At 41.1% G+C, this 22190-nt stretch overlaps 2 protein-coding genes across 2 annotated transcripts in view; one reads left to right on the forward strand and one right to left on the reverse strand.

The window, feature by feature from the left end:
* The window catches only part of Znf189 (zinc finger protein 189), a 12150-nt gene extending 8909 nt beyond the window's left edge, over window positions 1–3241 (forward strand). Inside the window, exon 3 of the mRNA XM_021159594.1 lies at window positions 716–3241. Within this exon, the coding sequence (XP_021015253.1) occupies window positions 716–2424 (1709 nt within the window). The 3' untranslated portion in view covers window positions 2425–3241. The remainder of the gene's footprint in view (window positions 1–715) is intronic.
* Window positions 3242–8082: 4841 nt separating this feature from the next.
* On the reverse strand, window positions 8083–21148 carry Aldob (aldolase, fructose-bisphosphate B). The gene is made up of 9 exons (XM_021161540.1): window positions 21041–21148; window positions 16426–16547; window positions 15281–15492; window positions 14429–14483; window positions 12771–12931; window positions 11397–11480; window positions 10391–10565; window positions 9802–10001; window positions 8083–8551 (listed from the first exon to the last, which is right to left on the reverse strand). Exons 2-9 carry the CDS (start codon window positions 16535–16537, stop codon window positions 8456–8458), a joined length of 1095 nt encoding a protein of 364 aa, XP_021017199.1. The 5' UTR covers window positions 16538–16547; window positions 21041–21148; the 3' UTR covers window positions 8083–8455.
* Between the last annotated feature and the right edge of the window lie 1042 nt (window positions 21149–22190).

The raw sequence follows: 22190 nt of genomic DNA on the forward strand, positions 1-22190 counted from the left end.
TCAAGATGATGCCCTCCAGGTCCATCCATTTGGCTAGGAATTTCATAAATTCATTCTTTTTAATAGCTGAGTAGTACTCCATTGTGTAAATGTACGCCATTTTATTTGGTAGTGTTTTATGTCTCATCTTTGACTCCTGGCTGATAACTTAGTAAGTACATTGCATGCATTGGGTGGTCAGTCAGTAGATTCTGTTAATACATTAACTGTGGAATCCTATGTTCTTTGTTTTCCATCCCTCTGAGGATCCTCTTTTTTGTCCTTTCCTCTCAGTTGTTGGTCTAGTTATATTCTAATAAATTTCCAATGCTTGCTCATTCTCAATTTCCTTAACTTAATATTTTCTTCCTATGGTATCTTTTCTTTGATAGTTTCAATGCTGTAAAAAAGAAAAACAATAAATCAATCAGATAACTAATGTTAAATAATATGCACAGTGACACACACCTATAGTCCTAGCTATCTTAAAGATGCTGAAACTGAATCTTATGAGCCCAAGAGTTCAGGCCACTCTAGGAAATATATCTTGCCTCTTAAAAAAATTATTTGATAAAATATAGTATTATGAGCTAGTTTTAAAACTTAAGTAGTAAAAGAAAATATACATTAGCTATAGTAGGTTGAGTTAGCTAGATGACCGTGTTTTTCTAATAATTTCTCCTTTTCATTAAAGTGCTTGGCTGATACTTACACTTTTTATTTACAAATATTTCAGATGTTTTAAACAGAAATAAAGATGAAGAGCCAACTGTGAAAGAAGAACTTGAGAAAGATATCGAACCACAGGGTGTAATAGTTACAAGAATCAAAAGTGAAATTGATCAGGATCCCATGGGTAGCGAAACCTTTGAACTTGTTGGTAGGTTAGATAAACAAAGAGGGATCTTTTTGTGGGAAATACCACGTGACTCTCTGACTGAGGAACAGAAACTATTTAGAGGGCACACTAATGTTCATAAGAGACCAAATCCAGAAGAGAAATGTCATAAATGTGAAGAATGTGGAAAACGTTTTGTCCGCAAGGCCCATTTCATTCAGCATCAAAGGGTCCACACGGGTGAGAAACCTTTTCAGTGCAACGAGTGTGGGAAAAGCTTCAGTCGAAGTTCCTTTGTTATTGAACATCAGAGAATTCACACTGGGGAACGACCCTATGAGTGTAATTACTGTGGGAAAACCTTTAGTGTGAGCTCTACCCTTATTAGACACCAGAGAATCCACACTGGAGAAAGGCCTTACCAGTGTAATCAGTGTAAACAGAGCTTCAGCCAGAGAAGGAGCCTTGTGAAACACCAAAGAATTCACACTGGTGAGAAACCCCATAAATGCAGTGACTGTGGAAAAGCCTTCAGTTGGAAATCCCACCTTATTGAGCATCAGAGGACACACACTGGTGAGAAACCGTATCACTGTACCAAATGCAAGAAAAGTTTTAGTCGAAACTCATTGCTTGTTGAACACCAGAGAATCCATACCGGAGAAAGACCTCATAAGTGTGGTGAATGTGGGAAAGCGTTTAGATTAAGTACATACCTTATACAACACCAAAAAATACACACTGGTGAGAAGCCTTTTCTTTGTATTGAATGTGGAAAGAGTTTCAGTCGGAGCTCATTCCTTATTGAACATCAGAGGATCCATACTGGGGAACGCCCTTATCAGTGCCAAGAATGCGGGAAAAGTTTCAGTCAACTTTGCAACCTTACCCGTCATCAGAGAATTCACACGGGGGACAAACCCCACAAGTGTGAGGAGTGTGGGAAAGCCTTCAGTAGAAGCTCAGGTCTCATTCAGCATCAGAGAATCCACATCAGGGAAAAGACTTCGCCATTCAGTGAAACTAAGGAAAGTTTTGATCCAAACTGCAGTCTGGTTATACAGCAGGACGTCTCCCCTAAGGAGAGATCGTACAAATGTGATGACTGTGGGAAAACGTTCAGTGTCAGTGCTCATCTTGTACAGCATCAGAGGATCCACACTGGGGAGAAGCCCTACCTGTGTACCGTCTGCGGGAAAAGCTTCAGTCGGAGCTCGTTTCTTATTGAGCATCAGAGAATCCACACTGGGGAGAGACCCTATCTGTGCAGACAGTGTGGCAAAAGTTTTAGTCAACTTTGTAATCTCATCCGCCATCAGGGCGTTCACACTGGGAATAAGCCCCACAAGTGTGAGGAGTGTGGGAAAGCCTTCAGTAGGAACTCAGGTCTCATTCAGCACCAGAGAATCCACACAGGAGAGAAGCCTTATAGGTGTGGGAAATGTGACAAATGTTTTAGTCAACAGCGCAGCCTTGTCAACCATCAGAAGATCCATGCGGAGGTGAAAACCCAGGAAATTTATGAATGTGATGCCTGCGGCGAAGCCTTTACTTGTCAGATTTCTCTAATTCAGCATCAAAAGTTGCATATTATGTGGATGCAGTAAAATTAGGGATATTTTAATGCTTAAATTTGTGACTAGCTACCAAAGTGCAGTTTTAATATGGCCCAACGTGGGTCAAATATAGTGATAAAGCAAATACTCGTTGGCTTCATGAAGAATAGTTTCTAAAGATCCCATGAATAGGGCAGTGCCTGTGGGGAACTGACTTGGCGATTACTACTTGTTTTCATAGCCACAGAGATTTGATTTATCTAAGCCTCTAACCTTTCAGTAGAGTCGATTGGGCAAAGCATATGAGGAATGTTCTGAGGGGCACAGTGAAATTAGTGTACCGAATAGGGAGCACTTGATCCTGGGAAGCTAGGAATAATTCAAAAGTCTTATGTTGCCATCTCCTGCAGTTGCCCTTCAGTTCTGTGAAGTTTGACTGTACGTGTCAAACCTCAGTGATTAAGCAAATGTAATTTATGAAAGTCCAGATATTTTCAAAGTTGCCAAACAGTGTTTATAACTGTTCAAGAAATTTGTGTGGAAAATTAGTTGGTGAAAGTTTGGGGCTCCAGTACTTCCCAGGTTAATAAAGGTGTGAATCATTAAGTTGTAAAGGCATTTGTTAGTGTTAACAACTAATAAAAGTATTACCAAGGAATCTTTGGTAGTGCCTTCTCCTGAGCCCCCAAATGGGCCCCAAAAGATAATTACTGATTTATTTTGTGCTGCCTCATCTGTGAAATCTGTTTGTAATACTATATCAACATTACTTTATTATTCCCATATAATCAGGGACATGTAAAGAAAGATGTACGTATTTTGATTATCAAGAACTGGAAATAATAATAAAAAAATGACCTAAAATGTATGCTAGAAAGCTGAGATGTTTTGGTATTGCTTTAGGTTTTATGGTAGATTTGCATGCAAGATTTAAATTTTTATTTCTTAATTCTAGGTGCTCCTTTAGTTTGCACTTATATACCTATTAATTTATCTATTTTAATCATTAAAGCCTATTTGGGTTTTTGTTTTGTGCATTATTTGCTGCTTTAGGCTAATATCAGCCCTAATAGACTACTGGGTTTTGAACATCAGAATCAAAGGTTTGAAGGAAATTCCTCCCTTCTCCTTGTGACTCATTAACATTTTTCTGGAGTACTTCAATATAAGATTAAGTTTGGGTTTTTAAATATCTGAGTATAGAGTTCCAAGTTGAGGTTCCATTAGAAAACTCATTTCCAAGTTTCTTCTCACCTCAGATATTGTGCATGTTTATATAAACGTTGAGGCTACATATGTATGGTAAAATACCTGACTGTACATTCTTCTGCCATATTGTCATACTGTTTAGATGTTTAAAACACAGTTCATTTTAGACACTAGGTCCAGGTGTTAGATGCCTTAGTTGATAAAACCCCCTGATACCAAGACTGGAGTTCCTGGTAGAAAGAGAGAACAAGTACAGTTGATCCTCTGACTTCCACGTTTCTACTTGGCAGGCATATAATCTCAAACACATAAATTAATTTTTAAAACTACCTTACGTATGAAATTTCACCTGCGCTAGATCATCCCAGTTTATTTTATACCAGTGGTTCCTAGGTCAAGGCCTTAAATAATGATGAGGCTTTTTAGAACGCCTCTCAATTAAAAACAAAGAGGGGAGAAGGGAGAAGAAGAAGAAGCCTTAATCCAAAATGTGTTTTCATTGAAAGCTTAGATAAACTAATTTATTCCAAGAACAAATCCATAATTCCTTATCTAATGCCTTAAGATCATGTGTCTCCAAAATCATATCTTTTCACATTTTGTGGAGAAAATTCAATGCTGGCACTATTTATTTCATAGCTCTCCACAGGACCTTGGCAGTGCCTCAAACACATTAATTCCTTTATTACACCAGTAATGACAGACAGCCTCTGGTCAATTTTTCCACCAAGTAATTTCCTGGAAACTTATAATGAAAACTCAAAGTTTCCAGAACATTTATTTTAGAACTGTGACTAACGGGTTGTGAGCTTGTTCAGATGTACTGTCTTGTTTGTTCTCTCAACATGATAAGTGCATAATTTATAGATGAATAGAGCAACAGTGTGTGATGTGTTCATGCTCCCATAGCTAAGTGGTAATGTCATCTTTTGAATGTAGTTGGGGTTGTAATGCTGTGATGAAGCACTATGACCATCAACAACTTGGGGAGGAAAAGGGTTATTTTATCTTATAGCTTACAGTCCATCATGACAGGACATCAGGGCAGGAACACAAGCAGGAATCTAAAGGCAGGAGGTGAAGCAGAGGACATGGGGGAATGCATATTGGCTTGCTCCCCTCCATAGCTTGCTCAGCCTGCATTCTTTTAAGCACCCAGGACCACCTGTCCAGGGTTGGCACCAACCACAATGAGCACCACCCCCAGGCCCATCTGATGGAACCCTTTTCTCAAATGAGGTTCTTCTCAAATGACACTAGCTCATGCCAAGTTGACACAACACTAGCCTACACACAAAATTTAAAATGTGCTCTCCTTGAAGAGTTTTCAAACTATAGTAGCCCAACTCTCACTAACTGGATTTAAGACCTTTGGATGACCTTTTAGGGCACTACAACTCAGTTTGCTCCTCTAGCTGTGAGACCCCTGAATATCTAAATCATGTGGACCTACAGCCCACTTTGGGCTTGGACTTTGGCCTTGTCTTCCCTATGATGTCTGTAATCCTTTGAAAGCTTGTCACATACAGTGTGAATTATTAAAAATAGTATTTTTGTAAAGTGTAATGTAGGCTTTTTGAAATCCAGCTTTCTCTCACAAGTCTCTTTAGATTGTTAATGGTTCCCCTTGTCTTTGAAGGTCTTTCAGTTAACGCCACGTAATTACAATTTGTTTTAGCTTTTTTTTTTTTCCTTATTTCTCATTTCTCTTCCCCTGTTTCTCTAACTCCCCCAGTCATGCCCTGATTCTTCAGAGGGGGCGGAATTATCAAATTTCTAAGTTTATTACTTTCACCATTTAGGAAATTCTTGTTGGTTCTTAATATCTATGTCTTCAAATATATCTTTTAGTAACTAATTAAAATATTTTTTGACATAAAGACAGTTGGTTTTCTGTCTCTTTCCCTTGATTATTTCTAGTGTCACTTAAATGTCACCTCCTCCTGTATTACAAGTACCTAGTTAGCAGCTTCTCCCCACTTACCAACCCCAAGTCAGTGTCTTGTTTTCCTTTACCGTTTAAACTTGTTTGGCATGAGGATATCATATTTCCCCTAAAGACAAAATTTCTTGTACTTTATAAGTTTATAAAAAAGATTTTATTTTAGTATCTATTTATTTGATGACCAGAAAGATGGTAGGAACTAAGGTTTAAAGTCATGTAACTGTTCTCCTCATGTTACTCAGAATTCAGAAAATTAATGTAAATAAGATTTCAATAGGTTATAGCCCTTCAGTACAAAAGGTATATCAGCAGCTAGGCAAAGTACCTTATATAAATCCTCTTCCCCAGGAAACTGTAAATTAACCTTGACCAAAGATAAAAGTGTGATTATAGTAACTTCGTGTTTAACCATTAATGGCATCTAAAAGGTTAATACAATTTTTAGGTAGAAGAGGTCTGTCACTCAAGGTACTACCTACAAGCTTATAAGGCGGGATATGGACAGACTAAAGCTCCTTGTCATTACATTAAAACCTATATTATCAATGTTCCAAGTTCTAAATTCTAGTCTGTGAAAACAATGGCAGAAACATTTGACAATCAATGCAAAACAAAATTTGAATGAAAAGCAGTACCTTCTACCAAAAACTGTCTTGAAGACATCACCTGGTTCCTGGAATATAAATCCAAATTCCAATGGCCTACCAATGTGAGTTCCACCCCCACCCCCACCATTTCATCTGTCTTTGTCATACTTTGTCACAGATTTGATAACACCTTGGCTACTTGTTTGAATTTTCTTTCTAGTTCATTATTCTCTGAATTTTCATCTGGATACCACCATAGTGTCATATTTCTTTTTTATTTCTATTTTCTTGTTTTATTTTTGTCTTTTGAAATACGGTTTCTCTGTGTAGCTCTAACTGTCCTGGAACTCACTCTGTAGACCAGGCTGGCCTCAAACACAGAGAGATCCACCTGCCTCTGCCTCCCGAGCTCTGGGATTAAAGGCACACACCACCATCACCCAGCACATCATTTTTAAATGTGCCTTCTTGGTATCCTCCAGTGAGATATGTCTTAGTGTACCTGGACTAGTAATCTACTGTGTTCTCACAGATCAGAAAAAGTCTGAAACCTGAAGCCTATACTCCTCACTTGCTCTACTGAGACTAGCTGAAAGAGAAGTTTATTCAAGGCCAGTACTGAATAAATTATAATCTTTGTCTCAGATCTTCATGATATAGAGCATAAGTTTTTGCTTATTTCCTGAAATGAATGCAGTAAGAAATGCTATTCTACACCAATGGAAGAGTCGTTGGACATTGCCATCAGCTTCGCCATGACCTTCTCCCTTAGCTCTGGATCCATTATAGAGCTGCATCCTGAGTGCTCTAGGCTCTATCTGTGAAACAGAAGCCCTCTGCTAAATGACCTAGATTTATCACTAAGGTTAGTTTTGAAATACTTAAATGAATATGGTTGCTTCTAGGAAAGTACTGACGAGTACATGCAAGCAAATATTCAAATGTGGATGGCACACAGTAAGTAAAATTCACTTTCCTCTGCTGCACTTCAGGGCTGCCTTAGATCAAGCCCCGGGGTGAGTTCTCTTATTCCTCAAAATCATGTTTATGCCTCTGTTTCTTAATGTACTTTGTGCAGTATCATTTACCTTTCTCGTCTTCAAGAAATTTAGTTTGCTACGTTCTGTGTCTTAATAATAGGTATGAATTTATAATTATGTCTAGTTCCTTCATCATGTGTTTAAAGCATTGCTTCTTAACACATCTGTTTTATTCCTAATATCCTTTGGGTTTTTCTTCCTCCCCTCTCTACTCATCATATATCCCAATTCCCATTAGGTAAATCATTCTTTCTGTGTTGTCCAAAGTTTCAGTGTTTAAATTCTCCTATAATTATGATTTTCTTAAATTGTTTTTAGGCTGGACAGTGGTGGCACACTTTAATCCCAGCATTTGGGAGGCAGAGCCCGGCATATTTATGAGTTTGAGTACAACCTGGTCTACAGAGTGAGTTCCAGGACAGCCAGGGCTACACAGAGAAACTCTATCTCGGAAAAAAAAATCATTTTGAAAGCTAGGTCTGAGCATTGACAGCCAAAAACTAAAATTATGCAACGATTGTTTCTTGCACAGCTGGGGGACCAGCTTCACTCTGAGAGGAAAATGTAGTTCTGTGTCACAAAACCTGGATTCCTGGAGAGGAGTATGCCAAGTCAGGAGGTATATCAACTCATTCTCTACACTCCATAGGTTGGAAGAGATGAGTCTCTGTTGCAGCTTAGTATTTTCAAATAGTCTCAAGCTAGAAGTTTAGACTGACTGTTCTCAGTTATGACTGCATACAGGAAGCCCCAAAAGAACTCTTACTTAATCTGGTAGAGTTTCTAGTGTAATCCAGCTAAAGGGAGCCATCAGCCACTTGACTGTAGTGAGCATCTGGAGCTGACTATTGGGGTCGTATCTGGTATAGGCAAAGACACTGAAATGCAGGATCCCTCAACAAGAGCAGGAAAGTCAGACTGTACCAACTGGAGGTTCATACACCTTTTATTCCTTTTTCTGTTGCTGTGCCTCTTCTATAACAACCCTTGGTAACTCTGTTTATTAAAATGCCTTTCTCCATCCTCTGCTTCTGAGTTGCTTTTCTCAGTCGTGGCCTGTTCTTTTCTTGGACGAATGTTCTGGAACACGGGGAACTGGAAGTGTTCAGAGACTATTGGGTGACATGCTCATTCTCAGGTTTCAGAGCTGATTTGGCTTTTCTCTTGCGTTTATGATTCACATGCGTTGTGTTTTCAGAAGTTCAATCAAATGTTATCTAATTTCCAGGGTTGACTGAAGCCATTCAGGTCTCCAACCAAAATATTTAGGGGAACTGGAGCCTGGCTGGTGGTGACAGTATCTAGTAGGTGTAGGAGGCTGTGAAGAGCGACTGGGTGGCAGCAGCACCTGAAGAGCCTGTGTGAACGTACTGTCCTTGGGCCGCTTGGCAGTTAGCCTGAAACCAAACATAAGAGAAGATACTGAATTAAAGATTGACAGCGCCTGGCTTGCTACTCTCTTCTGTTTATTTGAAACTACCTACCCTTCCATCCGATTATATTAACTCTTCATAGTAATGCTGCTGAATATTGCTGCTGGTGCCCCTTCCTTCTGTCTTCTCCCTTATTCTCCCAGTGTTCCGGTTATTTGTTTGTCAGGTTTGAGGCTCATATCACTCACTGTCCGTTGCTTCCCTCCTTCCTGTCTTTCTTAAACCAACAACAGTCTCTTACAGTCCTTGTCCTGTAGGTTCTTCTAGCTTCAATGGCCCTCATTCCCTAACCTCACCTTTATCTCGGGCTGCTTTTACTTGACATTTGTTCATACCATCCACTCTCCTAGAGCTTTAAACTTAAACTCCCTGAGCACAGTGCCTGTATCTGCTTTGTTCACCCAAGTCCTTGGATCACAGAGCTGATTTCAAACCTAGTATTTACTAGTAGACTAAACTCATTTTGGTCCTTGTTTCTCCTGAACACTTTTCTGGGTCTTTTCCCAATCCTTTTGGTTTTAAGTAGAATAGCTTTTATTTATTCTTCGACAATTTCATAGGTGTAAACAGTACATCTTGATCATAGAGGTAACCCCACCATCTTGGTCCCACTTCCTCCAGGAATCCCCAGTACTTCACCTCTGTGCTTCGTGTCCTGTCCATTTTAGTTTTTGTCAATAACCCACTGAGTCTAATTAGAGTGGCATGTTGAAATTCCTAACAAAATCCTTAAGTGAGCACCTTTCTCTTAGTTGGAAATGTTTGTTGAGGGGCACTGGTATACTCCTCAATGCTAATCTCAGGACCTTCGATTTTCATTTCTCTCTAGCATGTTATATCGATCCCCTGAAACTCTTCTATCTGTCCCTGTGATCCTTGGGTCATCCTACAATGCAATTGCTGATTTTCCCCATGTCCTTTCTTGTGACAATTTCCAAATGAAAGGCATCTCAAGTTCAGGAAATGAGAAGCAGTGATCTTTTTATCACCTTTTCCCTGAAGTACCTTGATTGAGAATTGTTTTCTCTTTTATTATCAATTGTCTGCCTAGGGTAGAAAACCCAAACACCTCTCTAACCCCACTCTTCCTATTGAACTCTCATATCACATTTTTCATACCTAGTAGACACTATCTGTAGGAATATTGTCAAAACAAGAATGCTAGGCCTCACATACCAACACTATGAAGAAGACAAGAGAGAACAACTTCTTACCACGGCCCGCTTCATGAAAGCTTCCTGGGTTGCCTTCTTGTTTGCAGCCTTGCCACCCCAAGCAGCCAATGCACTGGCCTGGAGGGCTCTTCCATATGAAAAGCTTAGTTTCCAGGGCCTTGGTAGAGGGCAACGGTTGATAGCATTGAGGTTAAGTGTAGCATCCTCCTCACTCATGCCTCCAGACAAAAAGCAGATACCTGCAATGTGAGAGGACATAGTACTATATAGCCCCAACTTGGAAAAACAAGCAATAGGCCTAAAAGCAATATAATGCCTTAATCTTCCTTCACTGGACTTGTGTGGGACTGGGTCACAGAACTCAGTTTGCCCTTGCTGAGAAGAGAAGGGCTTTAATAGGGAGGGTAGTGAAATGTTGAAGAAATGCACAAATATGAACCTTCAGGTAAACTGAAAAAGATACTTAGCATCACACGGTAGGAGATAAAAGCATTGGGTGCCTGTGAGGTAGAAGGTGATATCTTATTTCAAGGATCCAAACAGGCTCCACACCAATGCAGATGTTTGTGGCTATCTTCTGAAGGATTAAAAACTAAAACCCTAAGTCTGAGGAGATAGAAGGCATTACCAGGAACAGCTGCAGGAACAGTTCTGTGGAGAGCTGTGACAGTGGCCATAGCCACCTGCTCTGGTGTATACTTCTTCGTGCAGGCATGTCCAGCAGTCACCATGTTTGGCTTTAGCAGGGTGCCTTCTAGGTAAACATGATGATCATTGAGAGCCTTGTAGACAGCAGCCAGAACCTGAAGAACAAGGGAACAAATGATGAAGCTTGGAGTAAATCTTAGAATCACCAGATGCTGGCATTTCTGTATTACAAGGGTGTAGGATGAAGTAATCTCCATGTGTATCTTGGTCAAAGCTTCTAAGATCCCCAAGTCTCCTCTGGACCATGTATTTGCAAACTATATCATTGAGCCATACCACATGAGACCATCTATACAGCTAGCTGTGCCTCTGCATGAAGTACTGTCATGGCTTTATTTCCTAGACAACCCTCATTTCTTCCCATTTCCTTGTTCAGTGATGCCATCTGAGATGGACTTGATTCAGTAGTCTGTGACATCTAAACTAGCCTCCGTTTTCCTATGGAATCTTAATAATAGTAACACACATTTTAGAAACACTTCTTTCATATCCTATTTCAGCCCACACTTCTTTTTACACGTGGAGAAATTCAGGTAAGGTAACACTATGTCTGGCATACCTTCTCATGATTTATCAAAAAAAAAATCAGTCTTTCAAAACTTTTATGGCTGATTTAGAAAATCCCATGAGAGCAACATGGTACATAGTTTCTCATGTGAAGCTTTTAAGATTTCAGTGTACACACAGAATTGACGTCCAAAAGGGGCAACATGCCTTGCCCCAGGTCCCACAGTAGGCAAAAGGACTGGCAATTCTAAAGTTTATAAGACACTATAATGTTGGGGTTGATAGACACCACTTTCACTTTCCTGTGCTACTGAACTAAACGTTATTTCTGAATTTCCTCTATTATGTATTTAAGTAAAAGCTTTTTCTTAGAATAAAAATTTGTAACTGGAGTGGAGAACTTTATGTTTGAAACCCACCTTCTCAGAAACATACTGGCAGTGCTCCAGGTCATGGTCTCCGTCAGGAAGCACCTCTGGCTCAACTATAGGGACCAGCCCATTCTGAAAAGGAAAATTGTAGGAGACACAAATGATGTAATGCTCACTATGGTCCTCTGCCAAGGAGCAGCCAACAGATGTGGCTGAAAGGAAAGGAAGGTGTTAGAGAGAAACGCTGTGTTGTTTAGTTGATGATGGTTAAAAGAAATGAATGGCGTATCTAGTGAGTGCTTGTAGCTTACACACACACACACACACACACACACACACACACAAGCGAAGTTAAAGAAGAGCTTTTCTGGAATGGGTGTTAAAGTGCAAACATTTAATTCCTATATCTTATTCTAACTACGCACCATTCTAGCTATCTTAAGAAACTAGAAGCTATCCTTTTCAAACCACCAAGGTTAACACTAAGCAATATCCTCTACTATGAATTAATGGAGCACTTACAGTTCTTACTGGAAATTTCCAGGTACCCACAGCTCCAGTAATCTTAACAAAATATCCACAGTTGCAAATCAAATTCAACCCTAACACAGAAATACATCAACACATGTTGGCTGCACACATTAGCATCCTATAAGTTATCATTCTATAAGAAACAAGTTGTGATGGAGACTAGTTCCCATTTACCACCCTCTAGCTAGGAATCTGGATGATGGTCTCTGGGACATTAGAAAGTATAAAGAAGCAGATTTCCTGCCTCTAGAGCAGTAGTTCTCAACCTGTTCACAACCCCTTCAGGGGTCACATATCAGGTACCCCGCATATCAGATATTTACATTATGATTCAGAACAGTAGAAAAACTACAGTTATGGAGTAGCAACAATATTATGGTTGGGGGTTACTACACTACAACATGAACTGTATTAAAAGGGTGGCACCATTAGGAAAGTTGGAAACTGCTGCTCTAGGGCCCTTTTTTTTTTTTTTTAAGTCGAGCTGGACTTCATTAAAAGTTTGTATTCTGCTCTGTGTGTGTGCGCGTGTACATATGTGTGTGTGTGTGTGTGTGTGTGTGTGTGTGCTGTTTCAGGATCTTTTATTTTATTTATTTATATTTCAAATGTTGCCCCTTCCTGTTATTTTTAAGATTTGGCATACAGAACAGTGATAGAGAGCAGCAGTTGATAGCATTTACCCTGAAGTCATAGGTTAATAGGATTCCTACTGGCATATACATACATACATACATACATACATACATACACACAAACACAAACACACACACACACTTTTGGTTGTATCCAATTTGATGTCCAAGATTATGTCCAATTATAATGAAATTGTAAAACAAGACTCTGAAGGAAGGAATGGTCTATTTTTAGCACAGGATGACAGGAGAGCACCTGCTGACAGATGCTGGCATAGCGAGCCAGAGCATTGGCATTTTCTTGGATGGCAAGGCTGGAAGGACACTGGTCAGCAATCCTCAACACAGCACGCCACTTCCCAAAGTCAACTCCATCTTTCTTGTACTGAGCACAGCGTTCAGAGAGGCCATCAAGCCCTGCAAGTCACAACAGAAAGAAGGGAGGGGCTTCTTTGCACCCTGTGCCTAGTTTGTGGGGCTTCTCATTAAGCAAAGGACTTTTCCAATGGGTTGTGTCTGAGAACTAAGAATACCCAAATAAATAAGCACTGATCCCAGGATGGAGCCAGAAGACGCAGACCTAATAACCCCAGTTTTGACATATTTGATGTAATCTAAGTAAAAATCTAGGGAACTCATAGTCAAAAACAATCCTCATAAATGTGGAAATTGATGGTCTTTAAATGTCCTGACTGTAAATCTGAAACAAGTGGAAAGTGACATCTGAGATTCAAATTCTGCTGAGCTAACCTGACAGATGGGACTAACTTCTTGGACAAGGAATATCTTTCAAAAAGATTTGTTTAGCATATTATGGATAAAGGATCCAAACTAGCCCCAAACCTGAGGTCTTTCCTCTTTAGTCCTCCTGGAATTTTCTGTAAAAATAGTGTTTCCAGGTACAGTGTGTCTTTCCTAGGCAGCATACTGAGGTAAGTACTATATATAAGTACAGAGTTTAAAATATACTATAAGTAGTCTGCAAAGTATATATTGTTACCCATTTTATTGTGATAGAACTAAGGATTGGCCCAGGGTCACACAGTTATTAAATGGAAGGGGTGGGATTGCTATGTTGGGGATGTAGCTCAGTGGTAGAGTGCTTGCCCTGCATATGTGAAGCACTGGGTTCAATACCCAGTACCCAGAAAGCTGGGTACTCTAGCTTATTCCCATAATCCAATACTCTGGAGGCTGAGACAGAGGTGGGTTTCCATGAGTTCCAGGCCAGCCTGAACTAATGAGTGAGACTATCTCAAAAAAACCAAAGAAGGGTAACTACTAGGGTCAGAAAATAAACATGCTTGCTGCCAATGGTGACCTGAGTTTGAGCCCCAGAACTCCCATACTGGAAGGAAAGAACTAAGTTATCGTCTGACCTACACACACAGTATGGTACAGCCACATGTGGATACCCACATGCTTGCACACACGCACATACCATAAAAAGAAAAAATATTAGGAATATAGTTTAGTTGTAGAGTGGCTGCTTAGTGTACTGAAAGCTCTGGGTTCAATCTGCAGTAGATGCAGGACAAGAAGGAAGGGAGGAAGGGGGGAGGGAGGAAGGAAGGGAGGAAGGGAGGAAGGGAGAGAGGGAGGAAGGAAGGAAGGAAGGGAGGGAGGGAGGGAGGGAGGGAGGGAGGGAGGAAGGAAGAAGAGGAAGAAAGATAGGGAAGGAAGGCTGACAGTCTGGACTGGGTATGTATCTCAGTGGCAGAGCTTTTGCCTAGTGATCTTGAAACGTCCCTTGGTTCCATCTCCAGCACCAAGGAGTGTTTGGAGAAAGCGGGAAGACGAAAACAAACATGCAGGTATACCCACTAGTGTTAGAACTGAGAGTCACTCTTTCTCCTTTCCTTCAACTCTACCCTACCCAGCATTCTTTGTCTTATCAGTAGACAAGGTTCTTACCTTGAATGGTGGTTTCCTTGTTTGTTCCTGCAAGCGGGGCACCTCCTTGGTCCAACTGTGGATAAAACAATGATTAGTTCTATGAGGGTCAAGCAGGAGTAAGACAGAATTCTCATCTTTCACAAGCATGCCAATTAGAAAGGCGTCTGTGTCACTGTGGGGACTCAAATTCAGCTTCCAGCAGGAGGGGGGATTGCGTGCTGGGAACCCAGTGTCAGTCCTGACCATCAGGAGCATCCGCTCCCTCAGGCACTGTGTTCAGACAGGAGGTAAGAGATTAGGAGTCCAATATCTGTTCAAAGTGAGAGAGAGGTAGGTAGCCTGCTCCAATTTTCATTCCTACTCTCTAAAGTAAGGAGAGGAGTTAAATCTACCTCTGTATGTTGTGTGGTGGATTAAGTAGTGCTTGCAACTGTGTGTATTCAATTCGTGCTTGTTTTCATCGCAGAACTGCAGGCTGTATTGAAGACTCAGGAAGAAGACAGGACAAGTGCTTTAATAAAAACAACTGTGGACTGAGAAGCTGCAGGATAGGGCCTGCTTTAAAGCCAGGTCTGTTCCTTACATCATGAGTGGAGCAGATACTCATTGTCTCAAGAAATGAGAAAATAGGTATGCAGAAACACTAATGTCCTGGCGAAACAAACAAACAAAACAAAACAAGCAAAAACCCCTGGCTGAAAAGAGAACAGTGGAATAGGAACCTGGAAAGGATCCAGGTCTCCATCTGAGAAAGAGAATGGAAAGCAGTGAGAAACAAAGGTGTCCTGTTGAGGTCAGGCCTTGTGCTATCCAGGGTGCTGGGAGTTTGCCCAGGAGAAGGCCGAGTGAAATAGGAACTGGGGTATTCACCTTGATGCCCACCACAATTCCCTTCTCCTTGAGAACGTTTCTGAACAGATTTCCCTGGCTGTCCTTCTGGTAGAGGGTCTCGTGGAAAAGGATCACTCCGCCGATGCTCTGGCTAATGGAATTGTCCACACTAAAGAGGAGTTCTCGGAACTGCCTTCGGTTCTCTTCGGTGTTCTCCACCTTTATCCTTTGCAGGCGGTTTCCCATGGTGCCTAGGGAGATTGGCCAGAGGTAGCATGCGGGGAAAGCAAGCCAGTGCTATACTGTTGTCTTTCCCCCATGCTCATTATTTCTCATGGGGTGAAAAGCAGGGACCTCTTCCCATTCCTCTTAAACCTAGGTCTTCAAAGTTTCTGTGCGGGTTTTGGTCTTCAAAGGAGACAGCAGTTGCTCTAAGACTGATGACTGGGAAATATACAGACTGCCACGCAGGGGTCCGGTGGACATGAAGGCTCTCTGGGGTGTGAAAGACCCTCGAGCCCTCTCCCCTCCCCTCCCCTCTCCTCCCCCTTCCCTTATGTCCCCTCCCTTCCTCTCCTAAATCTCTTGGATACCATGCAGTAGAAGAAGGGATGGGTCAGGCTCTTAACTTTAGCTTTTATAATTTTAATGAAGACTATGCAAAACTTGTAGCTTTGCCCTATATGCATCCTGTGACTTCCTCAGACACAAGCCTCAGGTTTACCCTAAACTGAATTCTCCTTAGCAGCAGGTCCAAACTAGGATAAGGCAGAGCTCACTAACCAGTTCTGTTTGCATGACAAATCCAGCTCGTTGTTGTTTGGTTGTTTGTTTGGTTGGTTGGTTTTTTGTTTGTTTGTTTGTTTTTTATGTTTCCCTTCAGGGTAAGTTCTCAATGCCCTATCCACAATAGACAGTTATAAAGAATTGACAGTTATGAATTTCCCCTTGGTTAGTGAATTTCTGACTTCTACAGGCTGGATTCCAAATATGGAGGGTCTGAGTTTCTTCCTTTGGTATTCCAAAATCTTCTTGTTAATACTCCAGGGCTCTAATGGTCTACAACACTCACTAAGTACATAAACCTTTGCTTCCTGTGAGAGGAAGGCAACTGATTATCAAGTTGCCTTTTCCAGGGTACAAGCACGGTACGCTCTTGTGTGGCATAACTTTCTTATACTCACCCACAGATTCATCTGCAGCCAGGATGCCCTTCCCATTGGCAACAATGCGCTGGGCAATTTCAGAGAGCTCCTTCTTCTGCTCTGGGGTGAGGGCTGGAAATCGGTGAGCCATGATGACAGGTCTAAAAAAAATACAGGACAACTGTACACTCAATTCTGGGTGTCTCCGATGGATTAATGGCCAGGGTAGTTAAAATGTGCAGACAGGCTAGATGGGCCCCATTGACACTTCTGGCCCATTTCCAATGGTTCCTGTTGTGTCTTCTTCACCTGAGTGAGGGTGTTTTTTCATGATGGATAAGGTAAGATGCCAGATGTTCAGGGTGAAGGTAATCAAATACTCATAGTTGCCCTAAATAGAAGACTTCCCAGGAGATCTTTCTGCTCACTGATCATGAGGCTGAACAACTAAAATCTGTCAAATAGAAAGAATGGGCTCTCTGTCCTGTGAATTTCAGGGGCTGGAGGATATTCCAAATGAGCATGACTACCCCCCCCCAACTTTCCTCTGTTAGTCTCTAGTACCAGCAGATTATTCTCTAGGGAACAATTTTAAGAGGGGGAACATATGCTTTCCATGAAAGTTAACCTCCCTCTGACTTTGGATTAGAGCAGAGGAGGTGCAGGGTTAATTTTCCTTTCATTTAACCATCTATGAGACTACTTGTGTTGCACTACTGAGAAATTTTCCTAAGAGCCTCTGGACTAAGAGGAGTTCTGAACACCAGAAATCAAATGGTGTTCTCTGCTGCAAATATCCTCTCTGCTAAACACAGAAAGACAACTTCACATACCCAAGCAGCCCTCTGTGGAGCAGCAGCCTGATCTCCAAGTTGGAAGAAAGCTAACTTGCCACCCAGCTTTATCCTTTAGCCACCTCTTCCCGTTCTCTGTATCTCTTTGCAGGAAGTTCTCAGTATCCTGTCCCTAGAGATATAAGGAACCAAGGCCTGCTGAGTTAATTCAGCAGGTACAACTGGTGACGTCACTACTGCTACTGTACTTCCCAAATTCTTGTTCTAACCCAATACTGTCATTCGGCATTAGGGAAAGCTAGTGAGCAATGTTTTTAGGAAAAAAAAATTTCTTAGACTCTTTCTAGTCCCAGCCACAGGTAGATGGCATTTTCCACATTTACATAGTATGTCTTGCTTGTCTAGCTTCAAGGATTTTTTTTAGCTTCAGTCCAAAGATCTTCAGATGAGCAAAGGCTAACCAGAGTAGTGACCTTCAAAGGAAGGAGCAAAATGCCCCTCTCAGGTTAACGGTTAGCTGAAATAAGTTGACAATTGCCCAAAAAAAAAAAAATCCCATAATAAAACAAAATGAAAAATTGATACAGTAATACTAATAAATTATTGTTGTTTGTCAAGCATATTGTCAATTGCTTGGCACTTAGCCTGTAATTTATTCCTCACAGTGATCCCAGAGAGGAGTTTGATCCTGCCCCTCTCTGTGGTGGTTTAAATGAGAGGGACTTCTGTAGGTTCATATATGGAATATTCAGACCCTAGCTTTTAGATCTATTTAAGAAAGATTAGGAATTATAGCCTTGTTGGGGGAGATGTGTCACTAGGAACTGGCTTGGAGGTTTCAAAAGCCCATGTCATTCCCTGTTAGCTCTCTCTCCTGGACTCATGGATGTGCCTCAAGATGTGAGCTCTCAGCTACTGATCCAGTGCGATGCTTGCCTGCTTGCTGCCATGCTCCCTGCTCTGATGGTCATGGACAGTAACCCTCTGGAACTGTGAGCCCCACATTAAATGTTTTCTTTTATAAATTGCCTTGGTTATGATGTTTTGTCATGGCAATAGAAAAGTTACTAAAAACACACTCATCATTATATTAGGGGGGACTATATACTCATCGAAAATATTTGTTGTAGGGCTAATACCTGATAATGTAAAAAGTTAGGGGAAAAGGTGGTACTCCCCTTTATTACTCTTTTTTACAAAGGGAAGTGTGGGTCTGGTGGAAGGAATTGGCCTGAGGGAATCCTAATCTCCTAATGAGAGCATAGTGTGCATAAGTTATCAATTCTTAAACCAAGATATCACCAACTCACAAACATCTGACATTCATATAAGGATTTGTTGCCAGTTCATCAGACAGAGCCTTGGTTCAAGGACCAGAAATCCCTCCCTAGTTAGAATCTTGGACAAATCATAAAAGGTCTCTGAGTTTTATTTTAATATTAATTGCTTGGCACGAATATCTGCTTTGATTATCTGGTTACAGATGACTCACAGGCAACCTCTGAATACTGTGGTTGCTCAAATGTAAGCTTGTTGAGCAGTATGATAAGTATGGAGGCATTTTATAAATGATAGGGAAACACAAGGTATTAGTATTTCTGTTTTTTAACTTTTGGACAGAATAGTCATGTTCACCTAAAGAGCACCCCGTCTCTGTTGCTGCCAGGCTATTTTCTCCATCCTGGGTATGCAGACTCAACAAGAATTACAGTCTTAAATAAAAGTCAAGTCAAACTCATCCTGTTTACAAGAAGTTAAACTTCTACAAAGGGACTAAAGGTCTGTACCACATCAGCACAAATTTTGCCCCTCAGTTAATCATAAAACAGAGTCACAGGTCAATGTTCGTCACTGGGAGACAGAACACCAGCCTGGAATACTTAACAATAGTGAACTTTACTCCTTTCAACTTCTGATTTCTAAGGTCCCAAATCACTTTATTTTTAAAGGTGTGGTGTGGGAAATTCTCATTAATTATCAAATGAAAAACTTCTAGAGAAACATCTAATGAATACTCATTGTCCTATTAAAAATCAGCAACAAAAGAAATTACAGCAACATATTATGTGTTAGTCTTTCTAAACTGAGAGGCCACTCTACTGTTACTTCTGCAGAACGAAGTAGAGTGGGGTAGAGTGGATAGAGTCTCATAGCTTGCTGCACACATTCTTTGCCATGTTTGATTTCGTGTGTGTGTGTGTGTGTGTGTGTGTGTGTGTGTGTGCTGCGTAGGTAAGCCATGGGAAAGGATATATATACTAACATATATGAGGAGACACAGTAAATATAGTGAGGCAGAGCACTATTGCCTCAACTTATTTTTGTATAAGTTTCTGAAAAGCAGGCATACTGTGAGAATACGTTGTCTTTTTTATATACCCTTCTTCAGCCAGTTGCCTAGGGCTCCGTAGGCCAATTTGGCTTAGCCACGGCTTCCACTCTGCTGCTCTGGTACATCTGGGAAGCACACAGATTCAGTTCGGGTTCAATGGGTAGGATAGGAAATGAGGTTTAAATGCTGAAAACCTCAGAGATATTTATACCAAACCTACCAACTTAGAGATGAGGAGACTGGGGCTCAGGCAGCCCCAAGTTATGTTCTGTGACTGCGAGTCACATTTTAGTGGCTTCTGACCTAGCTGTGTGGTCTTTCTACAAAAGGATGGATAGAATCTTTATGTGTGGTTCTTCCTGCATTCCTTGAAGAGGTTCTGCAGTCAACCATTTGTAAGATGTGGATATTTAACTCCTGGAGAAATGTAAGAGCAGAGCAAAAACTTCTCTATGCTCAAGACAGGTGGATTTTTCAAGGCAAACACAGGGGTGAGGCTGTAATTCATTGAACGTCTGTGATTACCATGCTGTGCCCACATCACTTATATTTATGAGAGCATGAAGAGGCACACAGCTTTGTTGCCCACTCTGCTGCTACAGAGGCACATCTGATGAGCTAGATGGCTTAGGGCTGCCCTTTCCTGGTGTTCTTCTGCCAAAACTGTCCCAAATCACAGAGACTGTCAGGTTTTTAGCACCTATACCCCATTCTCTGTCTTACCTGGACCTGTATGCTTCCCAGATGTACCACAGCAGCAGAGTTTGAACTCTGACTGAACCAAACTGGCCTATGGAGTCCTAGGTAACTGGTTGAAGAGGTATTTATAAAAAAGGCAACATATTCTCACAATATTCCTGCTTTTCAGAGAGTAAAGAAAATATACCAAAAATAAATCAGGAGAACTTAATTCCTAACATCTGATGCTGCATGGCTCTAACAGTGTTTACTTCAAGTAGAATATACTAGGGAAAATATCAAGTATGTTGGAAGGCTCGGAAATCCACAATTGAAGATGATCACTTTGAAGTGGCCAACCTTGCTTCATTTGAGCAGTAGAAGGCAAAGGGCAAAGACTTGGATTCCTTTCTGTGAGAAATAAACTCCAGCATCAATACCAGTAGGGGTGGGAAGAGAACAGAGAAAATGAGGAGGCAGTAGATATGTAAACAAAACATCACAATAAATTGTTAGGAAAAAATAGAGAAGAAATGACCAGGAATCTAACCTGACTAGAACTTAACAAATAAGAGCATTTACAGTATTCTTCCAAGACAAGGACTCAAGAGGTGCCTCACACAGGCAAACAGTAACTGGCTGTCCATCTGGAGCAATATTTGCCACCTCCAGGAAAGGTATGAATGGGTATTCATGCTCAGAGAGAGAAGATCAGTTAGTGCAGCAGTTCCATCATGGTTTTAGACACCCCACCCCCAGACAAGCATACATTTTCCTCTCTAAGTACTATGTTATCATTAACCCAGCTTGCTGGTCCAACCCAGGTTTCAGAGGAAATCCTTTTACTTACACAGCAAAGGGGAAGAGTCCTCCAAGGTATCAGAAGCTGTGTGAGGTGGCAGCTGCCAAACACGATGGATCTGCTCAGAGAGCACGGTTTTTATAGCCCTCTTATCAAGGTCTGGTGATTTTTTTTTTTAACTTTTGCCCTCCCCCCTCCTACCGTGACCCAGTAGGGAGGTGTTTATTCAATAACTCTGATTGGCTTGTGAACAGCCAATCTTTGTAATCAGGCTCACATACTCCTTACACTCATAGAATGTTAGAGCTACAAGGGAGTCTTGAGGTTACACAGCTCCCAACACAGACCTGACTCTGTACAGGTGAGGAAACTATGGGGCTTCCCCAGATCACACAGTGAGGGACACCGACTGAAAGCTGAATCTGTCAAGAGGCTCTGGAAGGGTGTTGGCTGAGCTCTCATGTTTTCCAAACAAATCCACTCCTCAAGGACATTTATGTATTTTGTTTATTCTTAGTCTTCTGAGCCTTAATTTCTTCCTTTGGAGAGTAAGACTCGCCCTCACAAGAGCACTGGGTTTGTAGCATCTACATACTCAAGACAGTGCAGAATTATTAATTTCAAATTAACCCAGTGATGCCATATTTCTGTTGCTTATCTCTGTGCTTCTTCAGTAGCCACTTGCTGCATGTCCTCTAAACTTTATAGCTAATAGAGATGATCTTTCAGCAAAAGTGAACTTCTGGCTCTTAGATTCCTATTTGTTGTTTTATTTTGATGGATATAATTATCAATTTATTTATTCGTTTATTTATTTGGGGGGACACCATGGTGTGAATGTGGATGCCTGAAGAAAAATTGGGGTGGGAGGGGAAGGGAGGATAGGTTCTCTCCTTCTACCGCAGGGGACCCAGAAATGAAACCCAGGTATTAGGCTTGGCAGCAGGCATCTTTACCCATGAAGCCACCCTCCCACCTCTCCAAATTCTATTTAAAAAGAAATGATTATTTCCCCACACATTGTCCCCATCTCCAAAAAATCCAGTATGGGTTCCGATGTATTTCATGCCAAACCCCATTCAATTGTTCACTGTTCTCATCCTACCTCAGTATCTCCACCTTGCAAAAGAAAAAAAGACTTTTCATTCATTATAAGTTCTATACATGAATACAATGTATGTTGATCAAATCCATCTAC

This window comes from Mus caroli, chromosome 4, assembly GCF_900094665.2.
Source record: "Mus caroli chromosome 4, CAROLI_EIJ_v1.1, whole genome shotgun sequence".
NCBI classification, from domain to species: domain Eukaryota; kingdom Metazoa; phylum Chordata; class Mammalia; order Rodentia; family Muridae; genus Mus; species Mus caroli.